The sequence below is a fragment of the Mirounga angustirostris genome, unplaced genomic scaffold (assembly GCF_029215605.1).
Source record: "Mirounga angustirostris isolate CCGP_5_RB_7025 unplaced genomic scaffold, mMirAng1.0.hap1 SCAF_15, whole genome shotgun sequence".
NCBI classification, from domain to species: Eukaryota; Metazoa; Chordata; class Mammalia; order Carnivora; family Phocidae; genus Mirounga; species Mirounga angustirostris.
In genome coordinates this window covers 82552605-82573643 of record NW_026991723.1, presented here as the reverse complement: position 1 = coordinate 82573643, position 21039 = coordinate 82552605, and the positions used below count along the sequence as shown (strand labels likewise).

Sequence of the window (21039 nt, the reverse complement as noted above, 5' to 3'; positions counted from 1 at the left end):
TGGACTGGCCTTGAGTAAGTGTCATAGGTGAGGAATGACAAGTCACCGGGGATCACACGGCTGGTGTGGTCAGAGTGACAGTTCAAGACCAGGTCTTTCTGACTTCAAGACATGTTCTCTCTCCACCATGTTGTGTTACCTTAACTGAATCCATTTTTTTTTTAAACTTTAAGGGTTTTTTTAAAGGTGACTTTACCCTAGAAAACATTTAAAAATAAAAATAACCAGCCCCCCGGTGCGCCAGTTTTCACACTCTACTGTGGTTTTTGTTCCCTGAACTAGACAGGATTCCTTGATAATAGGAGCTTTTCTTTTAGACTTTCTATTATGGAAAATTTCAAATTTATACAAAGTAAATGAACTCCCACGTACCCATTGCCCAGCTTCCACAGTTACAAACATTCTGTCATTTTTTTTAATTAAAAAAATTTTTTTTAATTATAGTAAAATACACATAACATCAAATTTACCCCTGTAGCCATTTTTAAGTGTACATACAGTTCAGTGGTGTTAAGTACATTCACATTGTTGTACAACCATCACCACCACCTGTTTCTAGAACTTTTTTCATCTCGCAAAATGGGAAGTCTCTACCCACTAAACAACTCCCCCTCCCTCCCCATCCAGCCCCCGGCAACCACCATTCTGCTTTCTATCCCTAAGAAGTTGACTCCTCTAGATACAAGTGGAATCAGGCAGCATTTGTCCTTTTGTTACTGGCTTGTCACTTAACATGATGTCTTCAAGGTTCATCCATGTTGTAGCATGTGCCAGAAATTCTCTCCCTTTGAAAGCTGAATAATATTTCATTGTATGTGTATTTTGTTTATCCATTCATCTGTAGATGCTTGGATTGCGCCCATCTTTTGGCCCCTGTGAGGAATGCTGCTGTAAACATAACATGCTGCCATTCTTGTATCTGTACCTTGGTCTACTTCCCACCCTCAATCGTATTACTTATAGGAGCTGCATTTTATTCATCTTTGTATTCCTCTGACCCAGAGTCTGGCACATACTAGGTGTTTGTTTGTTTTTGTTTTGTTGTTTTGTTTTGTTTTTTTAAAGATTTATTAATTTATTTATTTATTTGACAGAGAGAGACACAGTGAGAGAGGGAACATAAGCAGAGGAAGTGAGAGAGGGAGAAGCAGGCTTCCCGCGGAGCAGGGAGCCCGATGCGGGGCTCGATCCCAGGACCCCGGGATCACGACCTGAGCCGAAGGCAGACGCTTAATGACTGAGCCACTCAGGCGCCCCTGTTGTTTTTTTTTTTTTTTTAAGATTTTATTTATTTATTGGAGAGAGAGAGAGTGAGAGAGAGCATGAGAGGGAAAAGAGTCAGAGGGAGAAGCAGACTCCCCACCGAGCAGGGAGCCCGACATGGGACTCGATCCCGGGACTCCAGGATCATGACCTGAGCCAAAGGCAGTCGCTTAACCAACTGAGCCACCCAGGCGCCCTGGCACATACTAGGTGTTTTTAAAATGTGTGAATGGATGAAGCTTCCAAAACTATTGTTTTTAAAATTTGAAGCAAGGGCCAAAAAGAATGAACACCTTTTTTTTTTTTTTCTTAGAATCGCAGAATAAATGTGCACATAAAATTTTGGTAAATTTGTGAAGGAAAATAAGAGTTTAGTACTATAAGTATGGATCAGCAAAACAAGCAAAGTTGTCCCCTCAGAAGACTCTGAGAGGAGATTTTATTTTTATGCCAGTACCCACAGTGCTGTGGATAAAAGCCATTTATTTCTGGAAGTATCAAAAACGTTTGGAATCACCAACTTTACCTGTTAACAAAGATGGATTCATTAGCACTGGAATTTTCAATTGATTCCATATGTCAAGAAGATAATCCGAGAGTAAAACTTCTCTGTTTGTAACAAAATCCTTGATAGGGTTAAGCAGCTGTGTTTAACTGTCCTCCGGGTCATAGATGGAAAACTCTACTAATGTGATCTAAGCTTGAATGCTCACGGCCTGACTTGCCTGCGTTCATGGAGCTGTCAGCCAGTAGTCCCATTGCTGAGTGTCGCCTAAGAAGACAAAAGATTTAATCAGCATAACAGGAGAACTAAATCAGCCGTTCTTAACAACGGAGGGCTTAGGGATACACTTTGCCTTGCTCCTCTCGGCTGCAGAGAGTGGAGTGGGCCATTTCGACTACAGGATTGGGAACAGAGTAGCTGGGGCAAATGGTTCAGCATCTTTGATATGGATGGTCCTGTGGCAGAAAGAGCCTTCACAGTGACTTGCTTACTCCCCGGAGTGTTCTTCTCTGAGGCACTGTGGTGCTTTGAGTATCCATCTACCAGGAGAACCTGAAGGGTTCCCACCTGCAAGAACTCACCTGTCCTCTTGCAGGTGTTCAAGGACAAACAGAACTGAGGCCTCAAGAGAAGCTCTGGGCTGGGGCTTCAGGGGAAGGAGCCCTCCTAGCCTGTGGCCAGTCAGACCTTCATACATGACAATGGGTGGCAATGTCCCTGTGTTTCACCAGGATTAGGATAAAACAGTTGCCCTGAACCTGTAGGATTTGCTTACCTAACTCCTATTCTCCCCATTAGACTCTGCTGAAATGTACCCACTTCCTCTCACGATCTCTGACCTGCTGCCCCAGGCGGGTTAGCCTTTTCCTCTCCTGTCTCCTGGGGACACTTGGCCACCCACCCCACTTCAGTAGGGCTACACTCCATGGTAGTCTTCATTCCCACGTCTGACCAACACTGCTGATGTTGTTCTTGAAGCTTGTTTGCAGAAAAAGCCCCCATCGTCACGTTCTCCCTTCATCTTTCCATTCCGTGCCCATGTCCTTTTGTCCGTTTTTATGGCCCAGACATCTGACCCAGGGGGATGTCACCTCCAGTAAGTAGACAACGGGCCCAAAATGTCCATGTTTCCCCAAAGCTGAGATTCTTTCTGCTCTCCTACAGCTAAATCCTGCCTCAGGCTACCCTTACGTACAAATCTGGTTGCAAGCTCTCTCGAATTTATTGGTCCCTCAGCAGACTACTTCCTGGCAGTGCTGGGCCACAGCTCTAGGAGTGAATGCTAACAACTCCAAGAGCGTTTCCTCCAAGGAGCTCTAAACTCCCTGGACACAAATGTCACTCACCTGGCATCGTGCTCGGAGACCTCTTTACTGTCCGGTCAAGTGGTATCTCAGCTACAGCGAGACCACTGGGCTCCTGTGGCAGGAACCAGGGTCAAGCTCATCCTGTGGTTCTTTAGCCAGTATCCCTGAGCTTCTAACTGGGCGGTGGGCTCTGCACTGTCCCTGGGCAGTGTAGCGGGGAGTCTGGCAGGGCCTCTGCCCTCTTGAGCTCCTGCTCACAGGGGACACCAGTGAAGATTACTCAGCACCCAGGGGTACACCAGGGAGAGTGGGAGCCCTGAGCAAGAATGAGTGACTACCACACAGAGGCCTGTGTTTAAGAGGATAGTCTAGGGGCAACTGGGTGGCTCAGTCGGTTAAGTGTCTGCCTTTGGCTCACGTCATGATCTCGAGGTCCTGGGATCAAGTCCCGCATTGGGCTCTACGCTCAGAAGGGGCTCTGCTTGAGATTCTCTCTTTCCCCCTCAATCTGCCCCTCCCCCCTGCTTGTGTGCTCACGCGCACGCGCTCTCTCTCAAATACATAAAATCTTGAAAGAAAGAAAAAAAGAAAGAAGGAAAATGAGGATAGTCAGGTACAAGGAACAGAACTGGAAAAAGCAGGGAAGCAAGTGGGAAAGGACATGGCATATGATCAGGAGATGCCTTTGGAGCAGAAGGTACCTGGGGGAGCAGAGGAAAAGGGACACAAAAGGACCCTGGAAAAGAAAGCTGGGCTCAGCTTAGGAAGGGTTTGTTTGCCCAGGTAGGGAGCTAGGACTTTTCCTCTCTTCTCCAACAGGGCCCTGTGTACGTGTCACACCCTGCTAGGTGTACGGTGCTGAATGAAACAGGTGCCATTCATGCCCACATGAAGCTTATAGTCTAGTGGAAGAACTGAACATTCATCGAATAACCACCCAGCATAATGCCTCTGCAGTCAAAGTTCCTGGGTAGGAGAGTAGCATGATCCAATGTGCATTTTAGAAATCTCGAAGAATTGGAGTAGATGGAGGGAGGCAACTGGAAGGGACATAGAATTAAATCTCCACCATGGCGGGCAGTGGGATGGTGAGCAGGGACAACCCTGATTCCTTTCACTGGCAAAGCAAGGAGGACTTGGGCAGTGTGATAGGTCCATGGGGAGCTATGATAATGCCAGCTTAAGAAAGAAACAGATGTGGGGTACAGTCCAGGTGGGCTAATAATTGGGAGTTTGGGCCATTTGAGTTTGAGGTGCTAATGGGCCATCCAGGTGGGCGTTGAGACATACGGTTTTGGAGCGAAGGAGGCCTGAGCACCAATTTTATCACAGGTCATCCTTGTATGGGTGACACCACTCATGGATGAGATGGCCTGGAGAGGGACAAAATTGCCCTGCTGTGCTTCCCAGTATGGAAGCAGAACTTACAGGCCACAGGGATGGGATGCTCGGCGGGCTTTAGTTAATTACTAGCCCATCTCCCTGTTCAGCAAGAAAGATGTAAAGCCGTGCCAAAATAGTCAATGTCACGAAAAGTTCTTTTTCCTGAGGAACCAGTGCTGCTTTTTGTCCTCCCAGACAATGTAAAGTTTGCATGTTTCCCTTCTTGCTTTCGAAGCCAGGAAGCTCAGAGCTAATTTTGAGACTTTGTTTTAGAAAACATATAGGATCTGCATATCCAGATACTCTTTTCCCAAGTAAACACATTTTATATATTTACGTATTCTTCGGCTCTGATTTTTTTTTTCTTTCTTTTGGGTGCTTGTGTAGGCTGCCTCAGATCCTTTGTAAAATTAGGTGGGGCTTACCTGTATAAAAACAAGCCCTCCCCCACCCTAATTTTTGGGGTCATCCTTGCACCTTTTGTGGAATGTTTGCCCCATTGCTGAGCTAATATTGGCCAGATTTAAGCAAGAGGAACCCTTGGAATTCACAGCAGCCAGACTAAATTTAACACTCACGTAACTCATTAAAACAGGATAAAAGTACAGCTTCAAACATCTCTGTGTTTGTCACCAAGTCTGTGAAGGGAGGGGTACCTTTAATTCAGTTCAAGGTGTAAAAGTCTGATCTTTCAGAATTGAGGATATACCACCGAAATTAAAGACTTGTCTGAGGAGATGAGCACTCCACATCCCTTCAAAGAAGGATCGAGGTGTTGACTACAAGGATGGGATGTGTCTTCAGCTTAGGCTGTTGTTTTCTTCACTCATAAAACATAGTTTGGTAAAAGCATGCCTGCTCATCAAACGGCGTAAGCACATAGTTGACTGGATGGTATATCTTATTTTTGATTAGCCCTGCTTTTTAATATAAATAATTACTTTAAAATGATAATTTGCTATTGATCGAGATCACTGTGTAAATGGTTTTCAAACTGTGTTCCACGGCCGGTGCCTTGGGGATTGCAAAGGTGCTAGGGTGGGGGAGGAGACAGCCCAGCCACCACCCCTGCCCCCGCAACACCGCCGCACCCCCCCACTTCCCAAAGAGCAGCTGGGCAGTTTTATGTAGCAGGGCTCCTTCTGCATAAGGTGCTACTTGGATTCTCTTCAAAGTGAAAAGAAAAGTCTGGAAGCTACCACATTGGAGGGCACATCCCACTAACTTGCTGTTGGGATATGACTGGCTCCTGCGCAAAGGGCCATGGGTAGGTTCGGAATCTCGGCCTCCTACCAGCTCTGGGACTTTTTTTTTTTTTTTTTTAAGATTTTATTTATTTATTTATTTGACAGAGAGATAGCGAGAGCAGGAACACAAGCAGGGGGAGTGGGAGAGGGAGAAGTAGGCTTCCAGCAGAGCAGGGAGCCCGATGCGGGGCTCGATCCCAGGACCCTGGGATCACGACCTGAGCCGCAGGCAGAGGCTTAACCGACGGAGCCACCCAGGCGCCCCCCAGCTCTGGGACTTTGGGGGATGACTTTTGCTCTCTGAAACTGCCTCCTCTTCCATAGAACAGGACTCCTTCAATGACAGTAGCCACTTCACCAAGTAAGTGAGGATTAAATAAATTAGCTGTAGAAGTGCCATCTAACCGAGTTTAAGAACTGACCGCCGCCCTCACCTGCTCCTCCAACCCTCCTTTCCCATCTCCATTTCCCAGGAGGAGCCAATCACCTTCTGTGAAGAAGCCTTCGTGTCCCACTATCGCTCGGGAGCCATGAGGCAGTTCCTGCAGAATGCCACCCAGCTTCAGCTCTTCAAACAGGTACCCAGCCCTCCCCGTGGAGGGTGGCCCATCTGGACCCCCGATGGGGATTTTGGCAGCTGTCCTGCTGTAAGCCCCCAGGCCCAGCCGGAGGGGGCTGAGGGTCTGGGGGGGGGGATGGGTGCAGAGGGTGGTCAGTAACCAGGCCAACCCTCCACAAATAGGCCATTCACTGGCACAGGTTATCATAAACGCAGAGCCAGTGTTTTAAAAACTTGTTTGTTTTTTTAACTCACTCTTCCAAAGGCCCTTTCCTGTCTTGGGAAGGTGGTGGTTCTTTGGCCGTGCACTGAGGTGCCCAGCTGAATGGTTTCCCCCGCTGTTTCTTTGCCTAAGCTGTTATGCTTTTGTTCTTTCTTTATATAGTTTATAGATGGTAGACTGGACCTTCTCAATTCTGGCGAAGGTTTCAGTGACGTTTTTGAAGAGGAGATCAGCATGGGCGAGTATGCTGGTGAGAAGCAGTTCCTTTTCCCTTGTGTGCCGTGGGCTGCTATGCGGGACTAGGGTGTGCATGGCAGGGAGTGGCAGTGGCTTCTTTTTCCTTCAGTGGGGGTTGGGGAGAGACTCACTTCACCCTCGGCCTTAAAATGTCTGAGATCCTCTGTCCTGGGGTCAGTCGCTTGCCCTGGGCAGCCAGAGTCTAGTGAAACGTAGCGGCCAGCACTCTGTGGCACAAAGCACTCGAGGCGCTGAGTTGGGAGAGCTGGCTTCATGTCAGGGCCCTGCCTCCAGGGAAGCCATGAGGGTTTGGTCAGGTCGTGGCAGCTCTTCAGCTGACGTGCCCCCGTCTGTGCACTGGGGAGAATGGTGCCCGCCTCACGGGAGTCCTGTGGAGATTGACTCGGAGTCCGTGAGGACAGATGCGGGCACAGGATCACTGCTAAACGAGTGTTTCTTTAAAAGGTGAAAATCATCACAGAGTGCCCAGTCTCCAAAGACCATTAGACCTGGAGGGGTCATCCGCATGATTCAGAGGCGGCCTCTGAGGCCGAGAGAGGTGTTCGTAGTGGACCCTGCCTCCTGAATCCCAGTCTGGCCTTCTTGCCAAATCCCGAAGCCTTAGTCTGTGGCAGCGAAGTCAGAACCAAATGCAAAGTAGTAATAATCCTGCTGTTGGCCCCCTCTTATTGCTGGGCATGTGCCTGGTCTGGACTAAGCTTCTGTGATATAACTGGTGATCCATAAATTCAGAGAGTCAGGCATAATCTCCCCTGCAAAGCCCCGTTCACAGACCTGAGCAGCCTGTGCTGCACGGAGAGCACGAGCACCAATAAAACCAGTCTGCGGACAGTGACAGCGAGTCAGTGATGGGCATTTCCTGAGCTCCTGCCACGTCCAGAGCCCCAGAGAGTAAGAAACGGAGGACCGGGTTTTGCCCTCATGGAGGAACTTTTACTGGTAGGAGAAAGAGATGCATGACTAAAGACAAATTCAGGTTAAACCAGTACAGGAAAAGGAGCAGAAATAGGCTTTTATGCAGTCAGAACAGGACTCTACTAATCCTCACTCTGTAACCTGAGGGCTTCACAAAGGAGGCAGCACTCTCAGAGATGCGTATGAGTTCTGAGGAGAAGACAGGCTTTATGTGTTGTTCAACGAAGTCATGTCATTCGGAGCTTCTAGAAAAGCTGTCCAGTGATAAGACCTCCTTATCCCACCAGAAAAAATGAACAAGTCCCCCAACAAGGCCTCCTTTTTCTTTCCCTATCACTACTCCAGTGTCTTGGGGCTGAGCGTGTGTCTGGCAGTGTGGGCACATGGCAGCCCTGAGGTGCCTGCCCTGCGGTGTCTCACAGAACTGCAGAGAATGTGGACTTTGGAGTGGGAGTTACCCGTTTTAGTGGACTATTCAGAGGAAGGGTTCAGAGGACATTACATGGGAGCCATTGGTTGAGTAGCCTCAGCAGAGAGAGTAGAGAATGGTGGCCGGCCAGGGGAACAGCGTTTGTGAGGGAATGGAGGGTGGAGGGGATGGACGTACAGGATGGAAAGGCCGAGGGTGGGTGGGACCAAGACAAGAGTGGAGAAGACAGTCAGGCGTGCTGAGGAGTCTGACCCCACCTCTATGCAGTAGGCAGCGAGGAAGGAGGATTTGAGTTGGTACTCAGGGCACTGATAGGATCGGATCTCTGTGTGAAAAAGAAAACTTGTGGCAGCAAGTCACTGTTGCCTCCTGTGGGGAGTGGAGCATGGGAGCGAGCCTCAGTGTGTTTCTCCAGATTTTGAACTTTCCAAGTCCTGCTTGCTAAGCAATTCGAGGAACTCCTGAGAGCACATAACTTCAACCACTTCTCTGACTCCTCTTTCCCCAGGCAGCGATAAACTCTACCATCAGTGGCTCTCCACAGTCCGGGTAAGTGTGTACCCCCACAGAGCCCCCCGGGCCCCTCTGGAGCCTCCTGGCAGCCCCCCACTTCCCCTGCCACCCGCAAGATGGTCATTCAGCCCTGGGGCCCTCCACTCTTTCAGCTGAAGATGCTTCTGCTTGTAAAGCCAGGCCATCTAGTGCCAGGGGGAGGCTTGTACGATGAGACTGTCCAGGGAAGCCTCCTTGTCTCAGGAAGCTGGCCAAGGCATGTTGAGTGGATATGGTTATCCTAGAGCATTTCTGGGGGTCTCCTTCTAGACCAGGGCAACTGGGACGTTTTCATAGGAAAACCAAAAATGTGCCCCTCTTGCTGCTCAGTTTCCACGGCAAAGGCTTCTGGGAAGATGGAGTTTTTCACCCCTCAATGTCGTTATGAACAGCATCTTGTTGTGTTGGAAGCTAAGTGCTAGGTCTTCAGAAGCCACTGAAGAAGTCAAATTCTGCCTGGGTTTATCAGTGTGTATATCCTGAGGGCCTCCTGTGGACCGGGCGCCATACTAGGGATACAGTGGGGAGCAGGAGGACACAGTCCCTGCCCTGGGGGAGCTCCCTGTCTTCTTGGGGTTGCACGCGTGAACAGACAACTCCAGCATAATGTGATAAGTGTTCTCTCCTGCTTGTGGGCCGAGCACACCTCTGCCAAGGCAGGTCCCTTGGAAGTGGCTGCAGTTGGCCGAGAGTAAGCAGTTCCTCAGTGAAAGACCTCTTTTGTTCTTCTTGTATGGCCAAACACTGCACTTGGCAAATCATAGACAAGCAATAAGGACTTGTTGATTGATTGATAAAAGGAGTTTTAATACTCCAAAGGACCATTGAAATAGGATACTGAGTAATTTTGGAAAGCTGTATGGAATAAATGAGTGGGTAAAAATTTCATATTGTCCTACAACATAGAATGCTTTCTAGGTCAAACTGCAATGTTTTCAGTTAAAGCTCAAAATTTCTAATACGGACTGTTACCAAAAATTGTGCTAAGAGTTAATCCCCGTAATTACAGTACTGTATTTTACTCTTTTATATACCCACTTGATCCAGTCTCTCTCTTTGTTCAAATCAGGTAGAATTATCTTTCCAAACTACCACAGATCTGATTATTGATGCATCTGATTAAAAATCCTCTGGAGTATGGTCTCCATATCCTGGCCCCTCAAGAGCTGGCCCCATCTGGGGGCGCCTGGGTGGCTCAGTCGTTAAGCGTCTGCCTTCGGCTCAGATCATGATCCCAGGGTCCTGGGATCAAGCCCCGCATCGGGCTCCCTGCTTCGCGGGAAGCCTGCTTCTCCCTCTCCCACTCCCCCTGCTTGTGTTCCCTCTCTCGCTGTCTCTCTCTGTCAAATAAATAAATAAAATCTTTTAAAAAAAAGGGGGGGGGCGCCTGGGTGGCTCAGTCGTTAAGCGTCTGCCTTCGGCTCAGGTCATGATCCCAGGGTCCTGGGATCGAACCCCGCATCGGGCTCCCTGCTTCGCGGGAAGCCTGCTTCTCCCTCTCCCACTCCCCCTGCTTGTGTTCCCTCTCTCGCTGTCTCTCTCTGTCAAATAAATAAATAAAATCTTAAAAAAAAAAAAAGGGGGGCACCTGGGTGGCTCAGCCGTTAAGCGTCTGCCTTCGGCTCAGGTCATGATCCCAGGGTCCTGGGATCGAGCCCCGCATCGGGCTCCCTGCTCAGCGGGAAGCCTGCTTCTCCCTCTCCCTCTGCCGCTCCCCCCGCTTGTGTTCCCTCTCTCGCTGTGTCTCTCTCTGTCAAATAAATAAATAAAATTAAAAAAAAAAAAAAAGCTGGCCCCATCTGGCCTCAGCCCCAGTCCTCCCGTGATACGCTGACTACTTGCTAGGAACACATCAGGGCTGCCCAGCGTCTGCACTTCTTTAATGTGCAATTCTCTAGCCCTAGAATGTCCTTACGCTTCCTGTACCCCACATGAACTCTTCATCCTCTAACGCCTTCTCTGACCGTGGACACACCTTATGCGCACAGCTAGTGCAGCTGTCCCGACCTTCGGCTACAGCTGGGGCGCCCCCCAGACTGGAGGCCCTTGAGGGTGAAGGCCGGCCTTCCTGTGACTCAGTACCCTCCACGGCTAACACAGGGTGTCTCCGCAGTGAGCCCTCACAAAATGTCTAGAGCCTGTGCACTTCGTATCCGTTCGTACCCTCCTCCTCTTCTCTGTTCTTCCAAAGAAACTGAACCAAGAAATTGGTATGTTGGATTTGTACGAAAGCCATGATTCACACTGATGGCTACTCGTTCTTTCCTTCCCTCAAGATATCGATGTTAAGGAAGGCAGCCTACCAGAGTGATTAAAAATAACAACACAGAAAACCAAGGTGAGGAAAGGAAGGCAGGTGACCGAGGGTAGCTAAATAAACTAGAATTTCTTGAGAAGCCATAGATTACTATAGGGAAACCGTGCCTCAGAGAGCCTGTGAAGAGCTTTTCTTCCAGCCAGCGGACAGGTGCCAAGCAAAACACTGAGTCCCCCTGCAGCTAGTTATCACTATCCTCGTCCTCACCCCACTCCCAGTACCCACCCATTGCGATTCTGCCGCAGCCATAACTAATTGCCCGGGACCGGTTACCATCTAGGCCTGTTTGTCTAATTAAATTACACACTCTTGGAATGTTGCTTAACTTGTTTAAAGAGGAGAGGTTTTTGTTGGTGTTGGCCCACTCTGTCTTGAGTCCCCATCGCTAATTGACGTTTCTGTTACAGAAAGGAAGCGGAGCAATTCTGAACACTGTAAAAACGAAAGCGAACCCGGCTATGAAGACTGTCTATAAATTTGTGAGTACTGGTCTTGGTCTCAGGATCGGAACAGATCTGTCCCTCGGCATGATGAAACTCTTCAACCTAGCTGGCCCTGTACTGCAGAGAGGATTCAGGGGCTGCTGTGCTGTTTCCTAAAGCTTCCACGGCTCTTAGAATTACTTAGTGTTGATTATTTGGTGACCAGGTCAGTGATGTTTTTCATGTTAAACTGTTTCTGCTCACAGTTGCTGCAATCAAGACATGGGAAGCCACGGGTTTTAGCTTTTAATAAAATGTAGACCAGGTGGCTAAAATGCTGGCTGATCCGAGCTTGTGTCCCTGAGACCCGGAGGCGTGGTCAACCGGGCGTTCTGGTAAAACCTTTCCTACGGGGATCCCCATTATCATGTCAAAATGAAGCAGCTCCTTTGCTGGTTACTAAAAAGTGTTCATGGTGGGACACGCTCCCTAACTGTTGTCCCAAATTCTTCATCATCTCTCTCACCACTGCCCTATAGGACTTGCATTGTCTGTGAGACTCGTGCCCACAGCAGAGAGAAAGTAGGAGAACACGGCCACTCCCGATCCGATGTTCCATCTCTTACAAGCCTCAAGTATTTTTTTTTCCTCATGGTTTCTCTTGCTTGCTAATTTGACTGTGAGCCACTTGGGTGGTTTTGTTTTATTTCCATTTTTAATTTTGTTAGTCCTTTCTGTGCTTAAGTTGTAGTTATTTTAACCGGGCAGGTGGCTGCCAACAGAACCACACAGGTCTAAAATGACGGAAAATAAAAGCCAGGGTGTGTGGCGAAATGGGATTTAAGAAACGGCACCAGGGGAACCCAGCGATGTGTCTGCTCAGGCCAGTCAGCCCCGGCAGAAAATTGGTCCTGAGGCCCTGCCCCAGTGAAATGTAACAGATATTCAGATTTTTGCAGCCTCAAAAGCTGCCGTTCCATCTACACTTACTGGTAGCTGTCACCAGGCTGCCGAGATAAATAATTACGGAGAGCAGAAGAAGGCCTTCCAAAGGGGGGAGAGAGAAAAAAAACTTAGGGCCATCAAAATGCAGAAAATAAAATCTCTGTCGCCTCTTTAAGGGATTTTTTTAACCTCTTAACATTGTATTTGTTTTTGTAGCCATTATGTTTTCGACTTGATGATCCCATTTTTCCTTCTTTTTTCTAGTAATCAGAGAAGGTGATTCGCGACGGATTGAAATCAAGCATAGTCCCTGCTGGAAACAGGGAATCTTAACTTAAATTAATTTTTCATGCAGGCAAAAGATCATGCAAAAATGGGAATAAAAGAGGTGAAAAACCGCTTGAAGCAAAAGGTACTTGAAGTTCTCATTCAAAATGTATAAGCACCGTATATGAAATGGGTGGCCATAAAAAAGTATGATGTGATCAATAGAGGGCTGTTTGATACAGTGTTGTTAGCACACTTCCAAATGCACTACCAGCTGTCCGGGAGTTTTCACACTGTTATAAATATTCACAGACAGAGACTGTCTTCAAATAACATTAAGACTGGCTTAAGCCCACAAAGGCAAGCAAGTTCAGAGTTACCGCTATCAGTCTGCCCCTTGCCCACCCCACCGGGCCTGGGGTTCACGGGGCTCTTAGAAACTGGCTCAGCCTACCCCTCTGGGCACCTCTCCTTCCCACAGCTGACCTCTACCCCGGGGCAGCTGGTAACCAAAATCAAGAAGCATCGCCAGGGGAATGACCTCCGGGGTTCGGGCATGCACGTGGCCACCGCACAGATACAGGGCACACAAAGGGTGGGTTTCAGGAGGACGCTGCGGGCTCTCCTCACAGTGCTGGCCTAACCAAGAGGAGCCCAGCAGTGCCTGTTTGAGACTCTTGGGCAGCAGGACTCCGATTTGTCTCCTTGGACCATCAGTAAAATGGTACGAAGTCCTACAGGCTCCGTGCTGGCCAAGAGTCCCCTGCCTGATTCTCTAGCCTTGTACAGGGAGGTTAATACATCAGAGGGCATTTTTACGTGATGACGAATGTCATCATTATCAGTTACCACTCTTCGATAACCACTTACTGAGGATGTTCCAGGCTGGGAGCTTTCACATTTAAGCCTTAGAACAACCCTGGGAGGGTATGATTCCCATTTCACGTGTAGAGAGCCTAGACTATGATTCAGAGGTAAAGGAATTTGCCCAAGGTCACGCTGTTGGAGCCTACGGAACCCGGATCCGGTTCCAGACCCATCCATTTCCAGTGTCCATGCCCTTACCATGACAGCGTTTCGTGCTGCCTTCCTGAGACAAGTGTTTGCTTTCCAAAACATGTTTGGGAGCACTTACTTCATTATCCCACACCCCCAAAATGTGCAACTCTAACAAGGGCCTTCGTCTATCTCAGCAGTTTTTTAAAATTTGAAAGCAGTTTTAATTTTATGAAGTCAGAAAGGACCTCTCGTTAACTCGAAATGGTCCAAGGAATTGATTTCTTTCTTTTAATTGCAAGATAATTTGTTACGACTAAGCACTTAAATTCCTAGTTTCAGCTGAGAGTGAATTTCTAACAGCTGAGATTCAAGTCCCGAAATAAAAATCCTGTCCTGTAAATCCACGTAGACCCTACCTGTGGTCTGTTGTGCCCTGCCAGAGGCTGAGAGGTGGAATTCTTTCCTTGGATGTTAAGTGTGATCCATACTTTTTTATCTCCTATCCCAGTCGCATGGAACTGAGTTGGATAAAATACAGAGTGGCAGGGAGGGGGTATTTCTCTCACCAAATTTTCCCTCCTTGATGACCTGATCATAGGCTCAGCTGGTGTTAGAATACTCCTTGAAGTAAGTAAATAAAGGGGTCCCTCCTCAGGCAGAGGACAGATGCTCCTCATTGGTCGGATCTGCTCTCTGCAGGCCATCGCCTCCCTCCCGGTATGTGGAAGCCTTGGGCCTGACGAAAATCCCCGTTTCCTGATACGTAACATTTCTGCAAATAACCAGTTAAGCCCCAGTTTTTTGATGTTGTGGTTCAAAGGTTCACTTAAACAATCTAGATCACCCTCCTTCCACACCACCTCCCCTTCCTTTCCTTGATAGTGTCTAAAGCGGGTTTTTTTTTCCCTCCCCTTCTCCTCTTCCCCCTGCCAGTCTTTTCAAGAACAGCTTCAGGAGATAATGTTCTATAGAAAGTGTCAGTACATTTCAGGTGACACAATGGTGAAGGCATTTTATAGAAATGTGGCTTGTCACCATCGGACTGTTGACAGATCTATTAGTGCACCTTTTTCAATTTTCACTTTTCCCCCCTTCGGTCTTACAGATTTCTATAGACTTGATATTTTGCAGTTGTTCTTAGAAGAGCTATTTTGTAATTGAAACTCTAGCATTGTTCAGTGCAGGCAGGACTTGGCTCTCCTGCTCCCTTTCTTGAGCTAATTTAGGATTTGGCTCCATCTGACCTCTCTCACTGCAGTAGAAAATATTTCCTTGGCTTTTTTGTTCCCCTCTCCTCTGCCCCCTCCCCTTCACATGGCAACATATCTGTGTGGCTCCCCAAATGTGTCTAATGCAGACATCTCAAGTTTGGTTTCTGCTATGAAATTGAGGCAGTTCCCAACAAAGATCCAATTTTCAAATGTACTGGGCTGCCACCTGGCCTCCTCTAACTCTGCATAGTGATGGTGACCTCGCAGATATAATCAAGAACCCAATCTTGCCCTCTGCGCTCTTGCCTTGGGTTTGAATTGCAAATAGAAAATGTGGGGCCGACCTGCGGAGAGGTCACCATGGTGCGTGGAGGGTCCATCTCTAATATGACTGAGCAGGGCCCCTTTTCCATCCCTTGTTCATTTGTGCTGCAGATTTTCAAAGCATCTGAAAGAGGAGCTTTCAGGGTATCTGTGTGACCATTGGCAAATAATTGTTAATAGATACTATAGTGTGGCTTTATTCCATACCTGCTCTGCTTCAGCCCAACAACAAAAAAAGAAGGATGGATAACATATTTCTCTAGGTAAATGCAGCAAGGTGGTCAAGTTCTTCTGTAGCTTGGCCTCCTTTGAAGTCTGAGTTGCTCAAAATTAGGAAGAAGAAGCAACGGCCAAGATGCTACCCAGCTGCCGCTTCCTAAAGGGAGAATGTGGTGCTCTCCTCCAGAGCGTCTCCCCGCGGGACCAGGCGTGCAGGAGAATGCCGCATGGCTGGGCTCCTGACTGTCAGCGCAGCGCATTCTCTGGCCACACAGTGCGAGGCTGGCATCACTGGGCCCTGTTTGAAAGACGATGGGCACACACGTGCTCCTTCTCACCTGCAGGGAACATTAAGACACGCACGTAAGGATGTCATTTTTTCGTCCATTGGGAAACCCCTGAAAAACGATCTTTTTTTTTCTTCAGTATCAGAATGATTGAATCAAATGGGCCCATTTCACAGCCCTTTTGAAAGTTTCTAAATCTTTGATCCTGGAAAGATAAATCGAGCTTGTCGATGTGTTTGTGATGGAGAGGAGCAAATTCACAGTTAGGTCAGCGAAGCCTTGAGTCTCTGGCCAGACATTTCTGAGTGTATTGAAGGAAGTAAGCATGTGTGGCGCAGGGAGATCTAGGTAGACTCTCGTAGAACAGACATTTTCACACCTTATCACACAACTGTCAGCTCCCTGTCTCCACATTAAAATACGCTGCAGCCTCAATCACAGAAATTCCAACTTTGGATATTGTTTTGATATCAATATTCATATTTTAATTTGCATTCGCTGTGGTGTGAAGTAGACTGCAAGAGAAGGGCGCTGCACGAATCTGAAAATGGGAGACCAGCAATCTCAGTCAGAGACATGAAGGGCTCTGCCTCACGCCCACCAGGGCCTTTGAACCCCTGACGCCGTGGTGTGGTATTTGGGCTTCTGAGGTAGATAAGCTGGGTTTAGTGCTGGTCGGTTGTGTAGGATATTAACTGTGTGACCTTGAGTAAGTTAGTAGACCTCTCTGAACCTGGTTTTTATCCTCATGTAACTAGGAGAAGGATCGACTTTTACTGGATTGTTGTAAGGATTAGAAGAGGTAATGGCTTTCAACAGCAACATCTAGGAGCCACTCATTAAATGGGAATTTCCATCCTGTTCATTTCCTCATATCCCACATCCAGAGCAGCCAGTCTCTCCAGACGCCCACATGTACACACCCTGAGAGCATGGCTGGCATGGGATCACCTCCCTTTTGGTCATCCACACGGCCACCAGCAATTTTTCTAGAACGCAGCACTGACTGAGGCACTCTCTTGATTAAAACCTTTCAGACCTTTCAAACCTTCCTCCACCTCAGCCAGGGGGGGTTCTTGGAATGTCCCAGCTGCTGAGCCACTTGCCCTTCCTTAACCAGGGGGTGCTGTCTACATACCCCAGCCAGGAAGGCTGTACCTGCATCTCTGCCTCATGAAGTCATATCCTCAGCTCCTTCCGGGTCCACCCCCTCCCCAGCTCCTACCCAAGGCCACTCAGCTCCCTTCCTCCCCTGGGTTTCTGCCTCCTGACTTCTCAGAGGTACTCTGTCCAGTGCGTACTGCATGCTGTCCCTACCTCCTCCACAGACAGGTGGAGGGTAGACCCCAGTCATGATTTTCGATTCCAGCAAACTCTTAGGAAAAGTGATGGGAACTGAATTATTTTCTGACTCCTTTACTTTACCAAGAGATGGGAACTGGTTGGGCCCCAGGGCTCCTGGTAAGAGATTTGTCACTCTGTGGTGGCCTCTGATCCGCAGCTCTGTCTAGTGCCTTCCTCCTATATGACCCTTCGGGAAGGAACAGATTTACCCCTCCTGTCAGCTTCTTGGTTTTGCATTTTCAAAATGACATTTCGACAGTCTTTTTTTTTTTTTTTCTGTTTACAAATAAAAAACATGTTTATTGGAGACAATTCAACAAATCAGACAAGCAAAAAGAAAATGATCTTGTTTTATAACCTGCATTTTCACTTACTGTATTCTCAGTATTTCCCAGACCACTAAATGTTTCTTCTGCCTGTCATTGTTTTAAGTGGCTACAGAAAATTTTATCTGATGGGCATACATACATTAATCAGTCCCTTTCTTGGATACTTAAGTTGGGTCCAGTTTTTTTCTAGGCCAAGTATTCTCATAGGTAAAACATTGCAGGAATTCTTAATTATTTCATTAGGATAAATTTCTAGGAATGTAATTAATGGGCCGAAGGGCATGCACCTCTTTTAGGGTTTTGATATCAATTGCCAATTTGTATTCCCTCCAGAAGGGTGTGAGAGTGCCTATGGTCCCAAACCCTTTGCTGGCAGCTCCTCAGCTCATTCTGAGACCACAGTTTCTTTAATTACAGGATCTCTACTGTGCCTGAGATCTCTGCTAGTAGATACAGTAGAGGATGTGAGTTGGCCCTATTTCTTTCTTGACTAGGGCTCCTCCCACTCTGCTCTCTCTGGGAGGAAGCAGTTGTCCTTCCCCAGCTGTAGGAAATAGTGAAGAAGTGAATAAATTGACAGGGCGAGCCACGGGACTTTGTGAGAAGTCCTTTGCACTTTGGGATCTTCTAACGGAAGAAAATTAATGTGCAGCACTGTTTTTTGATGCACAAGCACATTTGTATATCGGACACATTTGCCTTCCAAGTGTTCAGCTCCGTTTACAAAGATTGATCGGAGAGCGTGTACTATATATTCAAGGCTCTCAGGCAGAGAACCCAAACCCCAAGGAATTGACATTCTTTAGGGATCAGAAGTATGTGCAAAGAGAGCAGAAGGGGTGGCAGTAGAGGGTCAGCGTAACAGAAGGGGGAGATCACACCCGCTGGCCCGTCGAGCACCTCCTCAACTCAGAATGCCTTCACGTGTGCTGCCATCATGGGTCGATATTGGTATAAATGCCAGAAACCACAGAGCTCTTGGTTCCTCCACTTCCTAGCTGTGTGGCTTTGGGTGAGTTGCCCCCTTTGAGCCTTGTTTCCTCACCTATAAAAGAGCGATAATCCTGTTTACCTTGTGGTTGCTGTGGAAACTGTGATCGTGAAGGTCAAGGGTCTGGAAAAGTGCCTGCCAGTAGTAGGTGCTCAGCACAGCCCAAGGGAAGCTCTTTTTAGACTGTGCTTTTTCCATTTTGCAGGGGATACGAGCTGTCAGTTCAGTTTGCACAGGACTGTAACATTCTCCAAGCTCCCTCGTGTTTCATCTCCTTTAATTCATTCTCCCTGTAGCTTTGAAGTTCACCAAGCAGGTGGTGGTCTCCCGGTTGTAAAAATAAAAAAATAGGTACAAGACAGTGTTTACTTATAAGCTTAAACTAAGACACCTTTCCCAAAACCACCACACACATTTTTTTTAAATAGCTATCATCTTATAGTTTTTATTACTATCAATATTTTCTCACCATGTAACCTTACTGCTCCATTTCTTTATATTTTTTTTCAGCCCGTCACTCACACACACATGCAATATTTTTCGTGGACTAAAAATGGATTCTTTTTCTTACTTTTTTTTTTTTTTTTTTTTTTTACTGTTTGGCTTTATTCAACCTTTGTGTCTGTCTTCTCAGTAACCCCACCTGGATCCAGAGTGACCCTTTTGCCCTTTGTTACTTTCTGGCGCAGATGGAGCCCCTCCCCTTCTTTGTTCCACTTGACCTGAGCACCTTAGGGCAGCCCCTTTTCTAAAAGAGCCATTTCTAATTGGCTGTCGGCAGCCTCTCATCACGCAGGCTAAGACTTGGGGGCCACTTACTGCAGGCCCTCCCTGCGAAACCAAGAGGCCATCACCTCCCTGTGTTGTTACCAAGCAGGGCTAGAGGCTGCAGCTGGGTGTGTGGGGTTGAATGTAGCAAGATCCCTACAGTTTATTATAATAAAGTTTATACCTTTATTAGTAGGTATTCCGTTATTATTGAGTGCTGTACATAGTACATTATTGGATCATAATGTTCTAGACACACTTATATCACTTTATTTCCTTTACTCCTCACAGCTACCATATCCCCATTTTACAGACAAGGAGGCAGAGATTCACAAATGTTCCGTGTGTTTCTTCCTTAATGCATTATTATCCAATAAGGGACCACTTTCCTCTATTTGCCACCATTCTCTTTATTTGGCTAGGTTAAAAGCAACCCGTTGTCAAGTCTTTTGTGTGCAGAATTTAGTGAATACTAAAGGTGTGTGTCTTGTTGACCAAAATAAGACTTGTTTTGCAATGAAAAGAATTCGAATTTTTCTTTATTACTTCATTCTGACTGGGAGTATTTTTACTTGGTTAAAAAAAATTATTATTTAAATGTTTTTCATTTGTACATTTATTCTCTGCCTTGCTCCAATGAAGGTCTAAGCAATTTCACAACTTGAGTAAAACATGTGGTCCATACAGCACAAGTGGGCACCCATCCCCATCTCAAAAGAACCAAAGGAAGCATTACCTGCCTTTTGCACCTTGGAGTTTTTTTTTTTTCTTTATACTTTGACATCATTCAAAAGAAACTCAAATTAAATGTAAATTTCTGAATTTCAATATATTACTTTGGTTCCCTAAATGTTCTCCAAGTCATAAAATCCGAACTCAGACTTGGGTCTCCTCAGTCCCTGCCAGAAAGACTAGGTAAGGCAAGGAAAGGGGGCGGGGTGGGGGCGGGCACAAACACCTCGTTTTCACAGACAGTAATGTCATCAGTAAGCAAGCGTGGAGAAAGTGTCCACACTCACAAATAACAAAGTATGCAAATTAAAACAACAATGAGGTCTAATTTTGCACCTCTTAAATTAGCAATACATTTTTAAAATGATAAGGCTAACAAGTACTATGAAACTGATAACTCACCCATTGTCAGTGGTTGGTGTAAATTGGAAGGCAATTTGGTAGAATGAATAAAAAGGCTTAAGGTGTTTATATCTCTTGACCTAGTAATTTCATTCCTAGGGATTTCTATAAAAGAAATAATCCAAAAGAAAGAAAAACTGCAATGTTTATCACTCTGGTATTTAGGAAGTAAAAAAAAAAAGAAGAAATAAGGAATAATCTAAATGCCCAATAGTAGTAGAGTGGTTTATTAAATTATTATATATCCACTCAATGAAATATTAGCATCTATTAAAATTATCATTCAAATGACTATAGCACCATGGAGATGCTTATAGCGGGAAAAAATAGAATGTAAAATTATCCATGAGCTGTGATTGCAAGTAATTTTTAAATGCATATGGACAAAGTGAATATGTAAAAATGGAAATAGCTGTGTAAGGTAGTAGGACAAAAAAATTCCCCCCACCCCGCTATTATGAATTATTATGTTGTCTTTGTAATTTAATGTGTATGATTTTGGTTTCTCATGTCCTTAAAAGTCAAAGAGCCAAGTTACCCTTCTACTTCCTCCATCTCCAGCAGGAGGAGAGGCTCTGAACATCCCAGAGGGAGTGTTCCGTGGCAGGCCCCTGAGCTGTGGGGTGCGAGGGGGCATCTGCTCGTGGCAGGTAGCGTGACCCCAACACCAACCCAGACTGGCTTCTCCCCGCAGGACATCACCGAGAATGGCTGTGCCCCCACCATGGAAGAGCAGCTGCCAAAGACTGTGCCGTCCCCACTGGTAGAGGCCAAGGACCCGAAGCTCCGAGAAGACCGGAGGCCAATCACAGTCCACTTCGGACAGGTATGTACCCTGGC

General features: G+C 46.9%; 1 protein-coding gene across 20 annotated transcripts in view; it reads left to right on the top strand.

Moving 5' to 3' along the window:
• The window catches only part of DENND1A (DENN domain containing 1A), a 501269-nt gene that overhangs the window by 430288 nt on the left and 49942 nt on the right, over positions 1-21039 (top strand). For 17 of the 20 annotated variants that reach the window (XM_054509412.2, XM_064579581.1, XM_045883119.3 and 14 more), the window contains 6 exons: positions 6179-6283; positions 6650-6737; positions 8599-8639; positions 11367-11438; positions 12682-12738; positions 20894-21025. In XM_054509412.2, coding sequence (XP_054365387.1) covers positions 6179-6283; positions 6650-6737; positions 8599-8639; positions 11367-11438; positions 12682-12738; positions 20894-21025 — 495 coding nt within the window. The remainder of the gene's footprint in view (positions 1-6178; positions 6284-6649; positions 6738-8598; positions 8640-11366; positions 11439-12681; positions 12739-20893; positions 21026-21039) is intronic. The other 3 variants (XM_064579575.1, XM_064579580.1, XM_064579582.1) reach the window with 3 other exon arrangements.